At 36.9% G+C, this 20,296-nt stretch overlaps 1 protein-coding gene across 8 annotated transcripts in view; it reads left to right on the plus strand.

The window, feature by feature from the left end:
• The window catches only part of Mp (collagen XV/XVIII-type protein multiplexin), a 225,495-nt gene that overhangs the window by 177,882 nt on the left and 27,317 nt on the right, over nt 1-20,296 (plus strand). For 4 of the 8 annotated variants that reach the window (XM_089731123.1, XM_089731118.1, XM_089731120.1 and 1 more), the window contains 12 exons: nt 5,417-5,498; nt 5,718-5,764; nt 7,648-7,752; nt 13,384-13,398; nt 13,844-13,999; nt 14,831-15,028; nt 15,431-15,460; nt 17,070-17,237; nt 17,965-18,082; nt 18,706-18,786; nt 19,190-19,230; nt 19,893-20,102. In XM_089731123.1, the coding sequence (XP_089587249.1) occupies nt 5,417-5,498; nt 5,718-5,764; nt 7,648-7,752; nt 13,384-13,398; nt 13,844-13,999; nt 14,831-15,028; nt 15,431-15,460; nt 17,070-17,237; nt 17,965-18,082; nt 18,706-18,786; nt 19,190-19,230; nt 19,893-20,102 (1,251 nt within the window). The remainder of the gene's footprint in view (nt 1-5,416; nt 5,499-5,717; nt 5,765-7,647; nt 7,753-13,383; nt 13,399-13,843; nt 14,000-14,830; nt 15,029-15,430; nt 15,461-17,069; nt 17,238-17,964; nt 18,083-18,705; nt 18,787-19,189; nt 19,231-19,892; nt 20,103-20,296) is intronic. The other 4 variants (XM_089731122.1, XM_089731125.1, XM_089731119.1 and 1 more) reach the window with 3 other exon arrangements.

The raw sequence follows: 20,296 nt of genomic DNA on the forward strand, positions 1-20,296 counted from the left end.
AGCATTTGTCTATTTAATTAGAGTCTTCAAACTACCAATTGGTTAATTAGAAATATGAATGCTCACAATGTAGCCCTTATGTAGACCTATTATTATCAGCTTACAATCGCCTTTTGCTGGGCGTGTCCGGCATTCTATAGATAGGCGCAACTCAGCAGGATTTTCTATGCTTTTAGCTAACTACCTGGCTAATCTCATCCGTCAATCCGGTAGGATCTTAAAGAACTTAGTGACATTAAATCGATTTCTCGATTGTGTTGCAAAGAGGATGTCTTACCTTTTAATTAAAAATGTTTGTGTGAGATTTGTTGAAGAAATCGATATAATAATGGTCACACATACACTACGGGCTTAAAATACATAATTTAAACAGGAAACATGAAAATACTGATTTTAACACGTCAGCCATGCTCCACAAGTTACCCATATAAAATTATCCGGGATCGAAACTAATACCATTGTTTTTAAATTTCTCGAATAACATTAATAAAAATTACGAGGTAAAGTTAACTTATAAAAATCTAGTAACTTCGAACTGAACAATGACTTTTCTAGTGTCCAAAGTTGAGCACTTAACGTCGTCAAGAGCCTCAATAAATTCGAAGTAATACACGACTTTACGATCGTGCGCTAACATTGAAAACTTTAAAATCGCTTTATTACTTACTTAACAATTGTTCACGATTGACTTCCACGGTGAAGGAATAACATCGTGTAATAAAAATGAAACCCGCAAAATTATAATTTGCGTAATTACTGGTGGTAGGACTTCTTGTGAGACCGCGCGGGTGGGTACCACCACCCTGCCTATTTCTGCCGTGAAGCAGTAATGCGTTTCGGTTTGAAGGGTGGGGCAGCCGTTGTAACTAACTAGTCAGGTCATAAGTATTGTCACACAGTAAAAACTTTTCTTTTAGAATGCTGGCCACAAAAAAGTTTATTGAATTCGAATTTCGGATTGTTCATGAAAATAAAAATGTATACTTTTAGAATTTTACTCATTTTTAAATATGGAGTGGACGCTTAAAGAAGACCGTGTTGCAGTTATTGCGTTGCATCGTTGCGGTTACACGCCAATTCAAATTTTTAACATACTGAAAAATTTTAATATAACCAAAAGATTCGTTTATCGTACCATCAAACGATACAATGAAGACTCTAGTGTAAATGACAGGTCAAGAAGTGGTCGCCCTCGGTCTGTTAGGACTCCAGCAGGGATAAAAGCTGTGAAGGCGCGAATTCAAAGAAATCCCAAACGTAAGCAGAAACTGTTGGCCCTTTAGATGGGGTTAAGCAGAACCACGGTGAAAAGGGTGTTAAATGAAGACTTAGGGCTTCGGGCATATCGAAGAAAAACAGGACATCGTTTGAATGCTCGTCTAATGTACCTGAGACTGAAGAGATGCCGCGCTTTGTTGAAGCGGTACGCGGGAAAAAAATATCGGGAAATTCTTTTTTCGGATGAAAAAATTTTTACCGTAGAAGAGAGCTACAACAAACAAAATGATAAGGTGTACGCACACAGTAGTGAAGAAGCGAGCAACCGTATTCCGCGTGTCCAACGAGGTCATTTTCCATCCTCGCTCATGGTATGGTTGGTAGTTTCTTATTGGGGCTTAACAGAGGTACATTTTTGTGAGAAAGGTGTAAAAACGAATGCAGTTGTGTATCAAAATACAGTCCTGACGAACCTTGTGGAACCTGTTTCTCATACCATGTTCAATAACAGGCACTGGGTATTCCAACAAGATTCGGCGCCAGCTCATAGAGCGAAGAGCACACAAGACTGGCTGGCGGCGCGTGAAATCGACTTCATCCGGCACGAAGACTGGCCCTCCTCCAGTCCAGATTTGAATCCGTTAGATTACAAGATATGGCAACACTTGGAGGAAAAGGCGTGCTCAAGGCTTCATCCCAATTTGGAGTCACTCAAGACATCCTTGATTAAGGCAGCCACCGATATTGACATGGACCTCGTTCGTGCTGCGATAGACGACTCAGATTGAAGGCCTGTATTCAAAATCACGGAGGTCATTTTGAATAAACTTTAGTGTCATAAGAATCTATGTTTTGTTAAGTTCATTTTGGTATATGAATGGTTACATAATGAATAAACTTGTTTCAATTATTTTACATTAAACATGTGACAGAATTTATGACCTGACTAGGTATACTTGAGACGTTAGAACTTGTATCTCAAGGTGGGTGGCGCATTTACGTTGTGGATGTCTATGGGCTCCAGTAACCACTTAACACCAGGTGGGCTGTGAGCGGACTCTCAAGAGGTCCTACAACCAGTACAACTAATAAAAACTAAACAACCAAACAATATAAAGTAAAGGTACAAAATACTACATTAAAAAGTATTAAAATTGCGTCTACGTATTCATAGTAACGTTTAATATTTATCTGAGTTATACAGTTAGATAGTCACAAAGTTCCAAACACCTCGGAAGTCAATAGAAGTGCAGTTACCACAAACCTCAACTTGCCGAGTCTAAGTGGAGTTAGCCCACTGAAGCACTCAATGCGATTGCACTTACAAGACTAGCTAACTTAGACCCGTTTATGGCTTACATTGCTGCTTTAAAGCGGGTCTTCGCATTGGCTTTTATAGCCTTTTAAATGTAAATGATGTTTCTTTGGTTACAATTAATGTATTTAGCTACATTTAGGAATGTAGAAAAGGTTTGAAGTCGTCGTGGCCTAAAGGATAAGACGCCCGGTGCGTTCGTATGTAGCGACGCATCGGTGTTCGAATCTCGCCGGCAGGTACCAATTTTTCCAATAAAATACGTATTTCACAAATGTTCAGAATTTACTTCCACGGTGAAGGAATTAGATCGTGTAATAAAAACCAAACCCACAATTAATTGCCGTAATTACTGATGGTAAGACGTCTTGTGCGTCCGCACGGATAGGTACCACCACCCTGCCGTGAAGCCGTTATGGGTTTCGCTTTGAGGGGCGGGGCAGCCGTTGTACTGTTAATACTGAGACCTTACAACTCATGTATCAAGGTGGGTGGTGGCATTAGATATCTATGGGCTCTGGTAACCACTTAGCACCAGATGGGCTGTGAGCTCGTCAACCATGTAATCAATAAATAAAAAATAAATAAAGCGTCTACTTATATTCTTATATAAAGTACGATTTACTACAGGTATATTCGATCTATATATATAAAAATGAATTGCTGTTCGTTAGTCTTGCTAAAACTCGAGAACAGCTGGACCGATTTGGCTAATTTTGGTTTTGAATTATTTGTGGAATTCTAGAGAAGGCTTAAAAGGTAGATAAATGTGAAAATGCTTGGAATTAAATAAAAATAACAACCTTGTTTTTCCTTTCATGTGTCCCCCCCCCCCCCGTCGGACGGATTCCTTTTCTTTGTCTTAATTTTATTTTATGCAAAAGTTTAGTTTTATTTATCGATTGAGGCACTACGAAGTCTGCCGGGTCAGCTAGTTTTAAATAAAAATACAGATTGTTCAATTATTAACTATATTAACATGACTTTAAAAATGACTATGCATTATATACAAAACTAAAAAGACTAACAAAAAATGTGTGTGACACGCTTTTATGCACGACACCGTTGTGTAAATAACATACTAAACATACACCACGAATCGGCACAAGCCAATTTATTTATCAAACGCTTTTGATTCCGAAAAGTAATTCAGAGATATCCTGCAGCTTATGCACTAATATATGCATTGTTTTAAAGACCAGTATTACGCTATGAGAGATAACTTGCTGTAAATATGGCTGCATATTTTCTGGCTAGATTAGCTATATCAATCGTCAGCGAGAACATGGTGGATGCTCTCGTCAATAATCACCGTTGTGGTCGAGGACGGTCGTGATATTATTACTTAGATTATATGTATGCAGGCCACAGCTGTTTGCTATTGTTAGCTTTAAAAATATTTATACTTACCAACTCATGTTTGAAGACTAGGACTGCAATATTTTTGTGGTATCAGCTGTGTATATCAGCTGACAAACAGGTTTTTAATATATATATAAATAAAAAAAATATTTTTATTATTTATTAGTTATTAAAATTTCAATTGATAATTTGATCTAAATGTAATCGTTCAATGAAAAAAAATTACAGAAATGGAAATTTCTACAAACAGTAACCAATATTTATTAAAATCGACAACTTTTCTTTTGACTAAATATTTTTACTAATTTAATTAAAAATATTACAAACGAACGTGAACCCACGCCCCTCCTGGAGTTCAGTGGGGACTGGGGCCCATAGACATCTACAACGTAAATGCGCCACCCACCTCGAGATATAAGTTATAAGGTCTCAGTATAGTTGCAACTTATGTAGTTACAACATATATAGTTACAACAGAGTATAGTCAGTATTTACGTAAATTATAATTTATGCTGGTTTGATTTCAATTATATGATGTTTTTCATACAACGTGGAAGTTATTCGCGAATGTGAGCTAAGTACGTATTTGATTACAATTACAAAACATAGTACCAGTGTGCGGGATTAGAACACCGATATAGTTAGTTACTGGTGCTAGGTACTAGTTTGTTACTGGTGGTAGGACCTCTTGTGAGTCAGCACGGATAGGTACCACCACCACCCTGCCTATTTCTGCCGTGAAGCAGTAATGCGTTACGGTTTGAAGGGTGGGGCAGCCGTTGTAACTGTACTTGAGACCTTAGAACTTATATCTCAAGGTGGGTGGTGTATTTACGTTGTACACGTTTATGGCTTCCAGTAACCACTTAACGCCAGATAGGCTGTGAGCTCGTCCACCCATCAAAGCGATTAATAAATAAAAAAGTTGCATCGGTGGTTACGAGTACACCAGGCGCCATATCCTTTAGGCCTCGATGATTTCAATATATATATTTTGTTTAATAATGCATATAATATAACATCAAGGATCAAGGTACAAGGACGAATATTAAATATATTTGTAGTGCAGGTTGGATCAAATTACAAGCCGGAATCTAGAGCAAGTGTGACTTTACAAGTGTGGCTATTCACAATGTGGTTTATGTTGCACGGCATCACAGTGCTAGAAGTTTGCATTGACGAAACATTTATAAAGTGAATTCAAATATTTTCTCTGAAACAATAAATCTTTGTCTTTATTTTCTAATATATTTATTATTAAGCAAAAAAACAAAAAAAAAAATTCATGATTATTTTTATCGATTTGAATTTAAAGTTATAATACTTAAGCCTTTTGAAAAGACCTCCGAAGAAACATCAACTGCAGATATATCTTAGTATTTTATTTCCTACTTTTATACCATTATATCTGGAACCTCAAATAGGTAATCTCGTTCTTCTGCGTACAATTTTAAAGACTACTGTTCCTCAATGCAAACTTCAAGTAAGAGTATTCCTTCTACATCTGTACATGATACACAGGTGGACCAGGAGGAAGACAGCGAGGGTTCAGGGAGATATGGAACGATACCGCCATTTCCGCCTCCACCTCCGGGCTTAGATGGTAAGGGCTATGCATTCTAATGACCTAAATGAGTCATCTAATTGATAATACATATTTATCACTACATAGTATAAAACAAAGTCGCTTTCTCTGTCCCTATATCCTTATTTATGCGGGTTTCGGTATTCCGCACCCTATCCCATAAAGAAATGCTTAACATAGCCCTTTCGATGATTTAAGATAATAATAATTCAAATGATATTAACTACTTTTTTTCAGGTTACTCTCTCAGACTTCGTGGAGATAAAGGAGAAAGAGGACCGAGGGCAAGAATTTTAATATATGTTTTTTCCAAATACATACATACAGATATACAGTTCGTTTTTCGTAATTTTATGAAAGCTAAACAGATGACGATATCTGTAATGTGTTAGCATTTTTTCACCTATTCACTTTAAGTTTCGTAGATGTAAACTATATTAGAAGGCGCTACTACGCCTTCGGCTCGGGTGGCAATTTTACACGCGGGAGGAAATGTCCTACTTTTCTCCCTAGGCACACAATGTACTATTAAAATCTAACCCTAACTACAAGAAGACTCAGAAGAAGAGTGCCTCAAGATCTACTAGATCTAATGTAGATTAATTGACATGGACATGTCAATGAACATTGTGCATACACCGCCTGAGAAATTGTTTTTCTCAAAACTACGGTTGAACGTCTTACGACAGCTTACTGTATAGAATTAATACATTTAAAAAAAAAAAACGAACCCCAAACACACATAAGAAGCTGAACTCGAATTCTAAACTCTTAAAGTAAAATGACATAAGTACATACGTTAGGTCGTGCCGTCCTAATTGCTGTCCCCACTTGACCATCAATGAACAAATCGCTACAAGGGAAACAACTGCGCTGCTACTCCCGTCCACTTCCAGAAACTTCTTAACCGCTCTTTACAGCGACAATAATGTGTGAAAAAGTATATTTCGGTACCAACATAAATCCCTGTCGCTTCAACAACATACTCGACGCTCTTTCATCAGTCTTGCGTGCACTCGACTCGACGCGAGCACTCCAAACTTTGCTGCATGAATAACGTGAAACCTTCAGTAGATTTACCGATCTGCACCTCGTTAATAGTGTAGCCACATTATTAATAATCACGGCTAAATACACTGTATACACGATTAACGGGTACTTACCACTATTTCCACATTTAATGAACTCCCTTTATTTCGGCGTAGCTGCAAGCGCTATGATTATGGTTGATATGAGAACCCTCTTGTCGTGGCCGCTGGACACTACATACCCGATCCTGTAGACCGAATGGTAAACAGTCGACGTCGCCCAAAGTACGTCATTACGGATCCTCCCGATCCATTAGCGGTGCTTTTAGGCACCACAAGCACCGGTCACCGCCCTCGTCGAACCCGTCGCTTGCGACGAAGGGCTCGACGATCGAATTAGCCCATAGACACAGCCCACTGAGTTTCTCGCCGGATCTTCTCAGTGTTTCGCGTTTCCGATCCGGTGGTAGATTCTGCAAAGCACCGCTCTAGCTAGGGTCAGTCTTAGCAACACTCCGGCTTGAGTCCTGTGAGCTCACCTACACACGTTATGGTGAAGCTGAAATAGCCTCTCAAGGCTATCAGCATAAGTAGGAAAAAAAAAGATTACGGGTCGACTGAACACTGTGAATAGAATGTTAGGAGCATGTAGATATATCTACATTATTTCTGGATGATTTTTTGGTATCACCTTTAGTACTCGACGTTACGCTCCGACTTTCCCACAGGTATCGACAGTTTTTTTCGGACATTCTGAGAACGCCATGTTTGCAAACAAAAAAAATACCTCTCTCAAACTAACAACAGTGTTACGATATTATTATTATTTATTAATCTTGTATTATTATGGGACGTGTACTATTGAATTTAAAAAAATGACCAATATAACACAACTGTGGAATCCAACTAGTCATTATTATTTTAAAGGATATCGCTAAATAATTATTCTACTAGTAATCGATGTACTATAACTTAACTATAATTAATTAGGAAACATAGATCTAAACTTAATACCTTTTCCTTCAAAATTAATATTCTATCAATTTTTATGTCCTTGTGCAATAGAAGTGTACATATTTTATTTTAGATACATTGATTTGTGTATAATTTACAGAATGATAAATTGTTTCGTATTATAGGGACCCCCGGGGGAATCAATCAGGGGTCCGCCAGGTCCTCCCGGGCCGCCTGGCCCCCCCGGTCCTCCAGGGATCGCTACCGAGAGCTCTGGATCTGGTGATGATGTAAGTAGTCAATATAATGAGTATGAGTTTTTTACTGGTCGTAGGACCTCTTGTGAGTCCGCGCGGGTAGGTACCACCACCCCGCCTATTTCTGCCGTAAAGCAGTAATTCAAAGGTGGGGCAGCCGTTGTAACTATACTGAGATCTTAGAACGTATATCTTAAGGTGGGTGGCGCATTTACGTTGTAGATGTCTATGGACTCCAGTAACTACTTAACACCAGGTGGGCTGTGAGCTCGTCCACCAGTCTAAGCAATAAAATTTATATATATATATTAGTGGAAGTAACTGTGAGATCACATGGGTAGGTGGGTAGTTTTATCCTACTTACGTCTATGAAGCACTCATGCGCCTCGGCTTCAAAAGCACGGGCAGCCATTTTATATTATTGAGACTTCAACTTCATGTATAAGAGGTGGTAGAATTCACGTTATGATGTATATGCGCTCCGGTAACCAGCTTACACCAGGTCAACAGTGAGCCAATTCATTTATGTAAGCTATAAAACAATTAGAAAACGCTCTTGTTAAAAAAAAAACATTTATAAAAAATATTGCTAATATTTGTCCCAAAATTTGTTCAGTGTATTTTTTTATGTTAGTAACGCTTATTTATATATTATTATATATATGTAGATGGAAATCGCACCGGTGTCTTTGGGTAATGTGGGTACCAAGTGGAATAGCTACACAAATAACACCACTCTAGTTTCGCTATCGCGCCATTTAATAACGTTAATTTAATTAATTTTACACATTTAGTTAATTATTTAATTGAGTACAATTGAGATTTTATCGGATGAATAAATTGTTTCTAAAGACGAAAATAGTACTGCCTTGGTCTTAATATAATAAAAATCTAACATCAACATATCAATTTTATTTAATTATTTATTAGATATTATTATGTATTTTTTACCTTTCTTTCAAATCTCCTTCCGCTCTCTTTTGGGCTAATTAGTTTGCGTCCCCGTATAGTTCTTTTTTATATTATTTTGGCTCTTAAAAATATTAGAGAATACTCTGTACTGTGTAGATAATGAATAATGTAACGACAGCATGCAATGAAAGACATTTAAAAAATCTGCTGTACGGATTCGTGAAATAACAAAAAAATCTTATTTCGGTAAGCATTTGTGCTTATCTTACCATTCTCAATATACCCTTCATTATTTTATACCTTCCAAAGATATCGCAACAATATTCCTTACACTAAGTTCGTGTAGTGCTTACATAGACGAACACTAACAATGTTTACGAACTACCCTGTAAAGTCTAGACGTGTCCTTCGTTTATCTGTCGTATCACCTGCCTCCCTGAGCGAAACGGTAACATCCAGTGCTTCTTAAACTGTTTCAGCCGAATAAAAAAAGGGTGCGTCTACTTATGTACGCGCGTAAGAAGTTATACTTTATTTTTATTAAGTTTATTTCTTTTTTTTTTAATTTAAATTTTAATCAATTTGAAAAAAAATTGATAATCAACATCCTCAAACACGCATATTGGACATCCTTTTTCTTGACATCGTATAAATTCGGCAATTCTCGGTACGGTTCGGAAAGTTCACCTGCGGCTATATTCAGACTCGCCACGACCGTTACGTCGGTCGTATTGTAATGAGCGATTTAGTGGGCAACTTTATTTCTGTTAATTTTGTGTCACGGTGCGCGCGCATCCTAAAATTTCACTCTCGTCAATTTTTCATAACGCGCTTAAAGAAGTACTTATAACTTCAAAAATAAATTCTAAAAAATGTTAAATAAGTTCTAGAAGTAGTCACGAATAGTTTTACTACGTAAAAACCATCATGAAGTGGTTAAGTCCAAAAAATTTTGGAAAACCATTCTTTGTTAAAGTTTTCCCTGTGTTTGTTCATGCAAGCTTATCTTCAAAATGTCGTAAGTGAGATTCAGCCATCTGTCAGATATCTTGGGTTGTATGATAGTTACACAGTAACACACACCCACACACACCGCCACAACGGTAATAATTTTATTTGAAAAAGCTGTTATTCAATTATTAAATTTCTATATTCGTACAATAAATTCACTTTAAATATAAAAATGTTATACCAAATTGAAATTAAAACTATGTATTTTATTATTACCAGCAATAGTTGGTGGGACTAGAACACTACCATCCACTCAACTCAAATCCATTTGGATATACTACCCCAGGGTTTTAAATATCTTTGTTCAAGTCTAAATCTAACTTAAACTAGTTTAATATCCCAGATATTCTTTACTCCATCAAAACAAAGATTGTATTCTTTGAAATGTAAATATTTTTTGGCGTCTAAGGCGCAGTCGCATAGCATGTCCTGACGAGCTTCCTTTCCTTATAGACTGAACAGCAGCAAAGCCAAGCCTGTACATGACAATATGCCTTCGCATATTATACTACTTAAACTAGGTCAATATATTCTATTGTAAATAAATAGATTTCCATTTACATACTCTAACAATTTCATACTATGTTGTTTTCCATCGGTATGTTATTTTAGCTAAACGAAAATCTAGTGTTATTTGCTTAAGCTTTATTATTCAACATAACATTTTGATTGTAAAATAACGTATTTTGTCAGTAAACATTGTGAATTTATATCATTTTGGAGTTTGAGAAACTGCTTCAATATTTGGTTTAATACATGAGAGGAGAACGGAATCACAATTACCCAGCTTGAGCCCGCGCACTTTATTGGTTGGCAGTCGATTTTCTTTAAAAGAAATATGCATCTAATTTTCTTTGATTCAATTTAAAAAAGGTCGTTTTCCATTTGCAACTTTATAGAAACTAGTGGTCCTCCGGTAGTCGAAATTCGACTATAATTAATTGAAATTATAAGTTTGTACACTATTATTATTCTATTGGCAAAGACTATTATTGTACTTCTATAATCATAGATTTCGCCATGACTACACTTTAGATCACTATTAATAAAGACAAACAATATTTAATCTATTCTTAATTTCAGACCACAGACTATAAGCAATAAGAAAAGTTTGACAATAAACAAATATTATGCATGCGTGTGTGTGTCAAATACACGGTAGTGTGTGTAATTTTTTTTTATTGATTTAATGTATTTTTAATGCATAATTAAAAAAACTACACTTCCTCTATATTCTCTATATGTGTGGGAAATTTCATACTCCTCCATCCGCGCAATTTTCGTAAAAAGGGGTACAAAGTTTTTACTTCACGTATTAATATATAAATAGAAATATTCGTCAACTATCTTCCATGGATCATGTTCCAATCAGAATCTCTTCGGAATACGTCTCAAAGACCTGAGTTGATCTGCTACTACTTTTAAAATAAAGTAAAGAACTTGCATTTGTATTCTGTCGATCAATATTTTTATATTACATTAATACATAAATATAATTATGTTTATTTTTTGTTTACTCCATATCAATGCCTGAGATCAACAACACGTACCCATGGTCAAATTTTATTCTATCAACATTTTTATAGTATTATCCTTCCTAAATAAATCCATCTTGGATTAGTAAATAATAACAGGTACCTATTAGTGGTAAGGTTCTGATAAAAAGTAATGCCATTTTATGATTGAAGTGGCATAACTGTATTCTCTGTAATACAAAATTAAGATCTCAACATTCTTTGCCCCTAATGACTACAGAGAAATGAAGTATTTGATTCCTCCGCTGCTAGTGATGCTGATAGGATTGGCTAGGGTATGAGCTTAATTTGTTTTGCCACGAATTTACTAAAATATAAATAACAAGAAAACGCAGTCTCTTATTGTTTACGCCATTGGATATTTCCATATAGCGCTATCTCTATTCACGTCGTTGGCCACAATGAGCGCAGTTGTATGAAACAACAGCGTGAATGCCACATTGAAACTCTAAACTTTGTCTCAGGACAGCTCAAGGCAAAAGGACTATTACAATAATCTACGTTTATAAATTGTATTTCCAACAATTCTCGCGAGTCGACATAATATTGAAATGTCGTCGATAAGTCCCCGAGTCGTCCGTGACCAAGAAAACTGTTAACTATTCGAAACGCCGGAAATAATATTTAGAATCATATTTCAACATAATTTTGCAGCATGAAACTAAAAAAAATTAGGTTGCGATGGGCCCTTAAAGAATTTAGCCAAAAAAGAATTGCTATCTCGTTGCCGCAGTATTAAGTTTTATTCGAGTCCAGAGATATAAATGCCTCAACTTGAAATTTGAGGTCGATTTTTTAATTTTTTTTATTGCTTTTATGGGTGAACGAGCTCACAGCCCACCTGGTGTTAAGTGGTTACTGGAGCCCATAGACATCTACAACGTAAATTCGCCACCCACCTTGAGATATAAGTTCTAAGGACTCAGTACAGTTACAACGGCTGCCCTGCCCTTCAAACCGAAACGCATTACTGCTTCACGGCAGAAATAGGCAGGGTGGTAGTACCTACCCGCGTGGGCTCACAAGAGGTCCTACCACCAGTTAGAAAAGTATATGAAATATCTCAATTACATTCTAAAAGATATTTCTCGGCCCCTAATATAAAACGCATGACTATTTCCTCTAGGGTTATGCCTAATGATACCAAGAATACTCGGTTATCACCCAGAAATTTGAGAAAAACTTAGCTTCATGTATTTATTAATTATCCAATAAAACCCGACCACTGATATAAAACGTGATTCACTTAAAGTAATTTATTCATACAATTCTATTTTGTGGAAAGAAGTTCTTTATGGGACGATGCGGAGGGGTACCTAGCCGGGGAAAAGCGTCCGTAACGTAAGATTTTTATTAGTAATGCATACAGTGTACGACTTAACTTTGTAATAACGTACAAAAAATTACATATGACCGTAGGTTGTTGCGAAACCTCCAGTTTTATTTTCTTTATACTTCGAATAGAACTTAAAATTAATATTTTTATAATAAGGAACTTTGTTCCTGTCCGGTGTCTCACGACATCTTTTTTATAATACTTGATCTTATGTCGCAACTGGAAAATCTGCGCTTTTAATATTCGGTTCGCATAAAATCAAAAATTGTAGGATTTTCCGGCCTATTCTTGTGCTTTCATTATCAACTATCAGATGAAACAAAAACGCAATTAAAACCCAAATACCTTGGCTGCTATGTCGGCGAAATTAATACTCGAACCGCAAAACGTGTGTCAGTAACGCACGTCCAAAGCAAAGGAATTTCAGTTAATAGAAACGTCAGTCCAACAAATTGGGATGGTCTGCTCGTAACAAAGTTTATTATACACTTGGCGCGATATTCGATATCGTTTCAATCGAATAGCTCTCGAAATACTTTTTGAATCGAATTCTGGCGTAACAGAATTAAGTAATTCGATTTGACAGACCATACTATTGACGCCTTTTTTCCAATGTTTCGGGTGAAGTTAGGGCGACTTACATAATTACATTTTCTAATATTTACTGAAGTGAGTTTCTGGACGCAATTAAATTATATTATCGTGTAGCTGCAGATAAAATGTTAAATTTCAAGACGATCGATTCCTTTATTTACTCTCTCGTTCCCTAATAGATTGCCTTGATAAAATTTTGTCCTCATTTGAATTTCAAATTAGTCTTGTTCCATTATATTGATATATTTTCTTTTATTTACATCGGCCTCGTTTCAGAGGAGCTCCGTAAAGGTCAGTGATCTCAAGTTAGCATTTTTAAATTAAGCTTTATTGTTTATTACAAATAGTAGTAGTTATGACTTTCTTTACGCTGGGTGTAATAATTTAGGAATGAAATTCGAACTTAACATGATGTCATTTAAATCACCAATGTCTTTTACTAACGATTGTGGAACTGCGCAATGGAACATGAGTAAAAGTCTGTTGTGTGGAGTTTTGCTCGACGCGAGCCTGCGTCCGCCAGTTTTCTTTGAATTAGAACGCGGGCCAGCAAAATTTGGATTTGAACGTGTTTTTGCTTGTTAGTTTGCTTAGTTCAAAAATTTAATACCACTCTCACTAATGTTTAGCATCTTCTTCTTTTGACTTCGGAAACTGCCGCCTTACCCTGTGTAATTCAATTATGAAAATATTGTGAGGCTATTTTGTGGTTAAATATTTAATGTTTGTTTTACAGCAAATTTTCGGGGAAAACTACGCTTCACTTGGACAATGCGGCTGTAATGCTAGCACTATCATGTCTTTGCTACAAACTGCGCCTGAATTAAGGGGGCCACCTGGTCCCCCGGGCATGATCGGGGCAGATGGAAGGGCCGGTCCTCCTGGTATGCCGGTAAGCTGCCTGTTTTTTTCTGTCTTTGTCATTACACCATAATACACTGGTTTACAATGTTTCCCTCTGGACAAGAAACAATAATGAAACGGAAAAAACTGTGGCAAAAAGAAGAAGAGATTACATGTTGAATTTTTATTTATAATTGATGGAGTGTGCGCGGCACGATGATTTGAGACAACAATTATTTGCAAAATATACAGATTTTCGACAAGTTGGAGCTGTAAATCACGCTTTTACGGAATCCGAAATGGCTGAGTCACTTTATAAAATAGTTTTGGGGGGCCTTCAGAGACGATAACGGTTTTCTTTATTTTTTATATAATTATTTTGTTACTCTCTTTCGTTGTACAATGGAGTGGCATATTCACTAGGTGAATAATCTCCTTAAATAAAGAGACAATTTTTTGGCGTGACAACGTCTTATAATTCGATGGAGCCGGCTGCACGTCATGTGGCGTTATTTCGCTCTGAGGCGTTCCGTTTAAGGCTTGAAGTGCAAGCGAGAGCGCGCAATGAACGACAAAGAGGCATAATCGGCCTCCGCGTTCGGCAGCGTTCGACATCTGTCTCTCTCCTACTTGAGTGAGCGATGCATCCGCGTGGACAGCTGCTATACAATAATACATTTACATGTTTTCATCAAGTATGAAGTTCAGTGAAAAGTGAATGTGGTGTCAATTGTTTATAGCAACGATAATTACGATAGTTGAAATATGAAACTATTCCATCAGTATTTTCTTATGACGTTGTCACGTTCAACTATCGTCAGTAAACCGACTTTACAGTCAACCGATTTTTTTTAATAATTCAGATTATTTTTCTATTCAGGGTCAGCCTGGTACTCCTGGTGAGCGTGGGCCCGTAGGACCCCGCGGTGATAAAGGCGATCGTGGAGACGCCGGTACAAGAGGTCACGAAGGACAACCCGGCCCTAAAGGTGAAGCCGGTGTGGACGGACGACCTGGTACTGCTGGCCCTCCGGGGCCTCCTGGACCACCAGGAACACCAGATTACAACAATTTCGAAGTAAGCTCACATTATGTTTATACGCTTTGTTTATATAAACATAAGTTAAAAATGCAAATTTACCACAATCAATAAGTTATTGTGGGACAAGAAAAGGTATATAGAAGCAAAAATGTCTGCGTAACTATTCTAGCCAAAGTCTAATATACTATGCTTACTGTCCGATATGAAGCGTGCTGTTTGTTATTTATCACGAAATACAACTAAAAATCTAAAACTACATAACAATATTTATTCCACGCATTCACTAATGAATCAATTCGCTACAAAGATTCATAATACAGCAGCAATCTTCATAGACTAGACGAGTCGAATTTATGTGAATACTATGATTTAGCTACGCATATTAATGTAGATTGTATGTGATAATGAATCTATCATTTTCATGCCATCGCCATTTAGTCCAATTGGAAACCTAGACAAATATATAAGGTAAGAAGAAGAAGAATTACACAAACATTTAAAATTACTAACACAATGCATCACTTACATGCTTTTGCAATTTGTCAGTAATAACGATTGTTAGATAATTGACTTTTCGGACCTATTGTAAGCACAGGTAGGTACAACCTATACAGTTTTCTTGATTCAGAAGCCGCTTTTTATATTTCAGTTGAGATTTCGACCAAAAGTCTTAAGGCAGTTTGGATCCGCTAATATAGCTTTGAGATGAAGTTGAATTTGATTGGTTCTTTATTTGTCGTTAGTAACGGTTTTTAAGATTGGTTTAATTTAGCCATTCTAATCATGGGCATGAATTGCTTCGATTAAATACTTATTTTGATGATGTGCAGTTTAAATATTCCTCAGCAGTCAACAGAAGCCATTCTTACTGATAAATCACTTTGTAAGTCCATAAAGTAAATAATACCGCTATTCAGTGAGGCTGAGTTTGTTCAATAACTCTGCAATAAAATAAAAATAAACTTATCAATTTTGCAACTGGATAGGATAGATGGATGATGATAGATGGAGGATGGATAGGACGGAGTCTCGGATGACCCTGTTTTAATTGGTTAGTGAAGAGCATAGGCGTCTCAACGTAAATGCCATCACCTTCAAACATGAGATCGAAATTTCAATTATATTGTGTGATGGCTATCTTCAAGCCGGAACACATGACTGCCTCTCAACAGAAACATGGTAATGGTAATGTTAGTGGTAACTACCCATTCAGGCCGAAAATATCCACCCACTAGCTTTGCATACATATCGAATCACGGTTACGCTTTAAGATTTATATCAACGAGAAACTCAAGATGAAACAGATTATTTTGAAAGCCTTGAGACGTTGACGACAAAAGTTTGGGGCTTGTTATCTGTATAATTCACGATATGAATTGTTTCTCTCACGACATTTCTTTGTTGAGAGTTAAATAACCACGTTCTCTCACAAATACTTTAAAAGTAACAGTGATTTAATCTTTATCAATAGCTTTTTCGATTCTATTGTTTCAATGTTTGAATGTAGATGGAAGTCGTACATGTCGATTCTTAATCAAACAAAGAAATTATTATGCAAGATGTATTTGAAATGAATTTAAAAATATTAAAATACAACAATTGAAATACATATTTGGAGTACAATTTTACATATTTTCGTTTTTGGCGGTATTTTCTGTTTCTACCACAGATTATATCACCGTGTGGTAGTGAGAGCTGCTTGTGGCTGTAGGTATTGAACTAAAAAAATTTGTGAGCATTCAATTCTGTCGTGAAGCAGTTATGATTTCTAGTTCAAAAGTTATAATAAACGCTTTATAATACAATTGAGATATCGAATGTTTGTCTCATGGTTGGCAGCCATCACTATGTAGGGCACCCATCCTTGAAATGCCATTTTTTTATTCTAATTAACAGCCATCTCAGCATAGTCTCAGGTTCGTCTTTTGCGGAACGTAATAGGTAAAATGTAATGAATTAAAATAATTAAGTGTATTACCATAGAGCTATAATACAGAGACTGTCACAAATACACTATCACAATATATATTTTTACAAAAACCGTGTTTACTATGCAACTTAATATTGATTCCTCTAGGAATCTTTAATGGGAGCATATGGAAGTGCTATCGGTAGACCTGGTGCTCCTGGGCCAAAAGGTGATTCGGGGCCACCTGGCCCAATGGGACCGCAGGGAGAAAGAGGATTCCCTGGACAAAAGGGAGAGAGAGGACAGAATGGTGCGGTAGGCGCCAAAGGGGATCGGGTGAGAATTTTTTATTTTTCAATCACTTGTAAGAGGTTTTAGAGCGAAGTAAACATTTTGTGCTTCGTAATACAGTACAGCTAATTATGATCTCAGCTTTTATATCTCCAAAAAGTGTCCAATAAGCATATATGGTAGATTTTCTTTTCAAGTCAGTTAAAATGTCCACTAAGGCGTCAAATCATGTTTGACACGTTATAACCAAATTTGTGTTAATTGGGTTACGGCCACGGCACGAATAGCGCTTCCCTCTGAAAGGTAGGATTAGAACAGACCTCAAAAAAAGTAGGAGACATTCAAACGAAGACATTAGACTGTAGTTTTTTTTTTATCTGTGTGTTACCTATAATTTTTATCGGGTGAAGCCATTTTTGAATATGCCAAATTAAATTCTATCAAGATCTGTTCAGTAGTTTTTGATTTTTCCGTGATGAGTATTTAATTGACTTTGACTATACCTATTGATGATGTTCTCATTTAATTTTTATTTTGTTAGTCACTTTTCTTTTATCTTATACTTTGTATTATTGTATTTGTATTTTGTATTATCGTCACAAGTTTTTGACCTTAGACTTAAGGAGGATTGGTAGATAGGTATACACACATGTCTATCGATTTCTGTAATCACCTCAATAATAGAAATTCTTTTGCTACACTATAACAAAATTTGTGGTTTTTTGTTCAACAACTCTTAATATATCATCATTACCTCAAATTCGTAAACTAGGGTCATCCGGGACCTCAAGGCGATCGTGGTGTTAAAGGTGATCGTGGAAACCCAGGATTCGACGGAAGACCAGGCATTCCTGGTGCCAACGGACGTCCAGCAGATAAAGGCGAAAAGGGTACTAGTCAAAAGAACATATTTAACCTTATTATTTAATTTTTTAAATTAATGTTAACCGGAAATTAAAGTAGTAAAACTGTTTTAATAGTGCTTCCTATTTGTGAATACTCTGAGAAAGATATGTAATTGTAAACCTAGGTATTATTTATTATTATTTAGAATTAAATAATTTACCACTGAACAAACAGAGCTTTTTATATTACTCAAGTTATCACACGTCCCGGTGTGTAGGGCGGGAAATTCTGTTCTAATGCTAATGAGACTGCTCTTATTAAGACATATCGCCATTCGCCGTGTCGTATCGCTTAATGGAATTTGATGATCGCTGACATTAGACGGTTCGTAAGCATAACAACCAATCTCTGATAAAAGATGACTGGCTAAAATTGAACGTAATACTGGGCTTCGTAATTAGTGCTATCAACATTAGTTCCTTCATCGTCGTGACATATTTATGAACTGGTATTCCGTTTACTCTGGCCATTTCTAGCGACAAGAAATCATGCACTGAAACCAAAAGCTTCAACCTTTAAAATCTCAGATAGGATAAGGAGCTTGCTTAGAGCAAAGGGTCTGGAAGCTCATCATTTACATTCGTAAAAGCCTCCTTCTGTTTCACAGGTGAACGTGGGGAGCCAGGACCTCCAGGGTCACCGCCAGTTGGAGTTTTTAATGCTGCAGATCCAGAATTTATGGTTGCAGGTTTGTGGTTGTTGATTTACATATTGTCATCATTATCCTCACAGAAGTTGAGAACATCAAAATCCCGTACGTGTTCTGGCTTTATGGGTATGAAAGTCATACATTTAGCAGTTGTGTATTCGAAGGTCAGTTGAAGTATTAGCTTGCGCATCGGTCATGTTACCCTACAAACCAGAACTAGCGATTGCTTTTTGACAGAAATAAGCAAGAAGGTGGTACCGACCCGAGTTAGCTCACAATACGCCTCACTACTGGGTAATTTCAGTTTGTGCTGGCTGTTTTCCGGTGCTATCGTTTAGAAACCTCTTATGAGATTCCCTTTGACCACACCTACCGAAAAAACTAGATTTTAGGATAAAACCACACGGTCAGTTTATGCAAATATTTTAATTTGTCTTCATAGGGTCGCAAGTGACAGGTGCTAAGGGTGACAAGGGAGAAAAGGTAAGTAGCAAAATACGAGTTTATTATTTTGTATGATGGTGGATGCACAGTAACGCCGTCTGCTATTTAATAGCTTCCAGATCCCATAGAGTCCAGGATACAAAGGTCGTTTCCCATATTAAGACTGGTCAAAATCCCGTTTGTAACGCACTAGTGACTGTCGTACTCTTCAAACTCCCAGCGCAGTAATAACTTGAAGTGTTGAAATCTTCTGGTACCTGCTAATTACACCCGGACGAATAAGTAAAAGTAACTGTTACGCAGACCACTAACTATATAAATATGTTAAAAGCAGGCTGCTAATCTTGATTACCACTGAGCACAATTACAACACTCGTGAACATACTTTGGCCATTTAAACTACTTTTGCGGCTTAATCCCGCTTATTTTTTAGGTGTCGGTAGGCATATTGTTTCCGACCTTTCCAACACTTTACAGTTTTCACGATCACGGATGGATTAAGCCTAAAAAATATTTTTAATTATTTTATGTCCACGTCTCACGAAATCGAACAAAATACTATGACACACTTTCAGTTGAGTTTCAGACGTTCTTCCTAATTGAGTGGAACTTGCCTTATCCTGTGCGCTGTCGTTTGAAAGAATCAGGCGTGCATGAACCCATTAACATAATGAACCGTTAGCTGCCATCAATATTTTTAGGGTGAAAAAGGAACTCGAGGTAATGATGGCCCACCAGGGTTCCCAGGGAAGGACGGGAAGCAAGGAGAACGAGGTGACATTGGACCTTCAGGTCTACCAGGCATGGCCGGATCCCCTGGACCACAGGGCTTTAAGGGAGACCGAGGAGAAAGAGGCCCTCCAGGACCTATCAGTGTTGCTTCAGCAGGGACCGATATCATAACTATTAAGGTACCTTACTGTTGTTTATATGTTATACACCAAGTTTGAAACAGTTACTGGATTTTTGTTAAAAGCTACGCAGTTCAGAAACTACACTATGAAAGCTACCATCAACCGTAAGTTAAAAGTCCATGATCAATCAACAATAACAACGTCAAATATCGTTGAAATTTTTGTTAAAGACCCGAGCGGAGCTGGAGCGG

This window comes from Bombyx mandarina, chromosome 11 (genome assembly GCF_030267445.1).
Source record: "Bombyx mandarina strain Sakado chromosome 11, ASM3026744v2".
In the NCBI taxonomy this organism is placed as follows: Eukaryota; Metazoa; Arthropoda; class Insecta; order Lepidoptera; family Bombycidae; genus Bombyx; species Bombyx mandarina.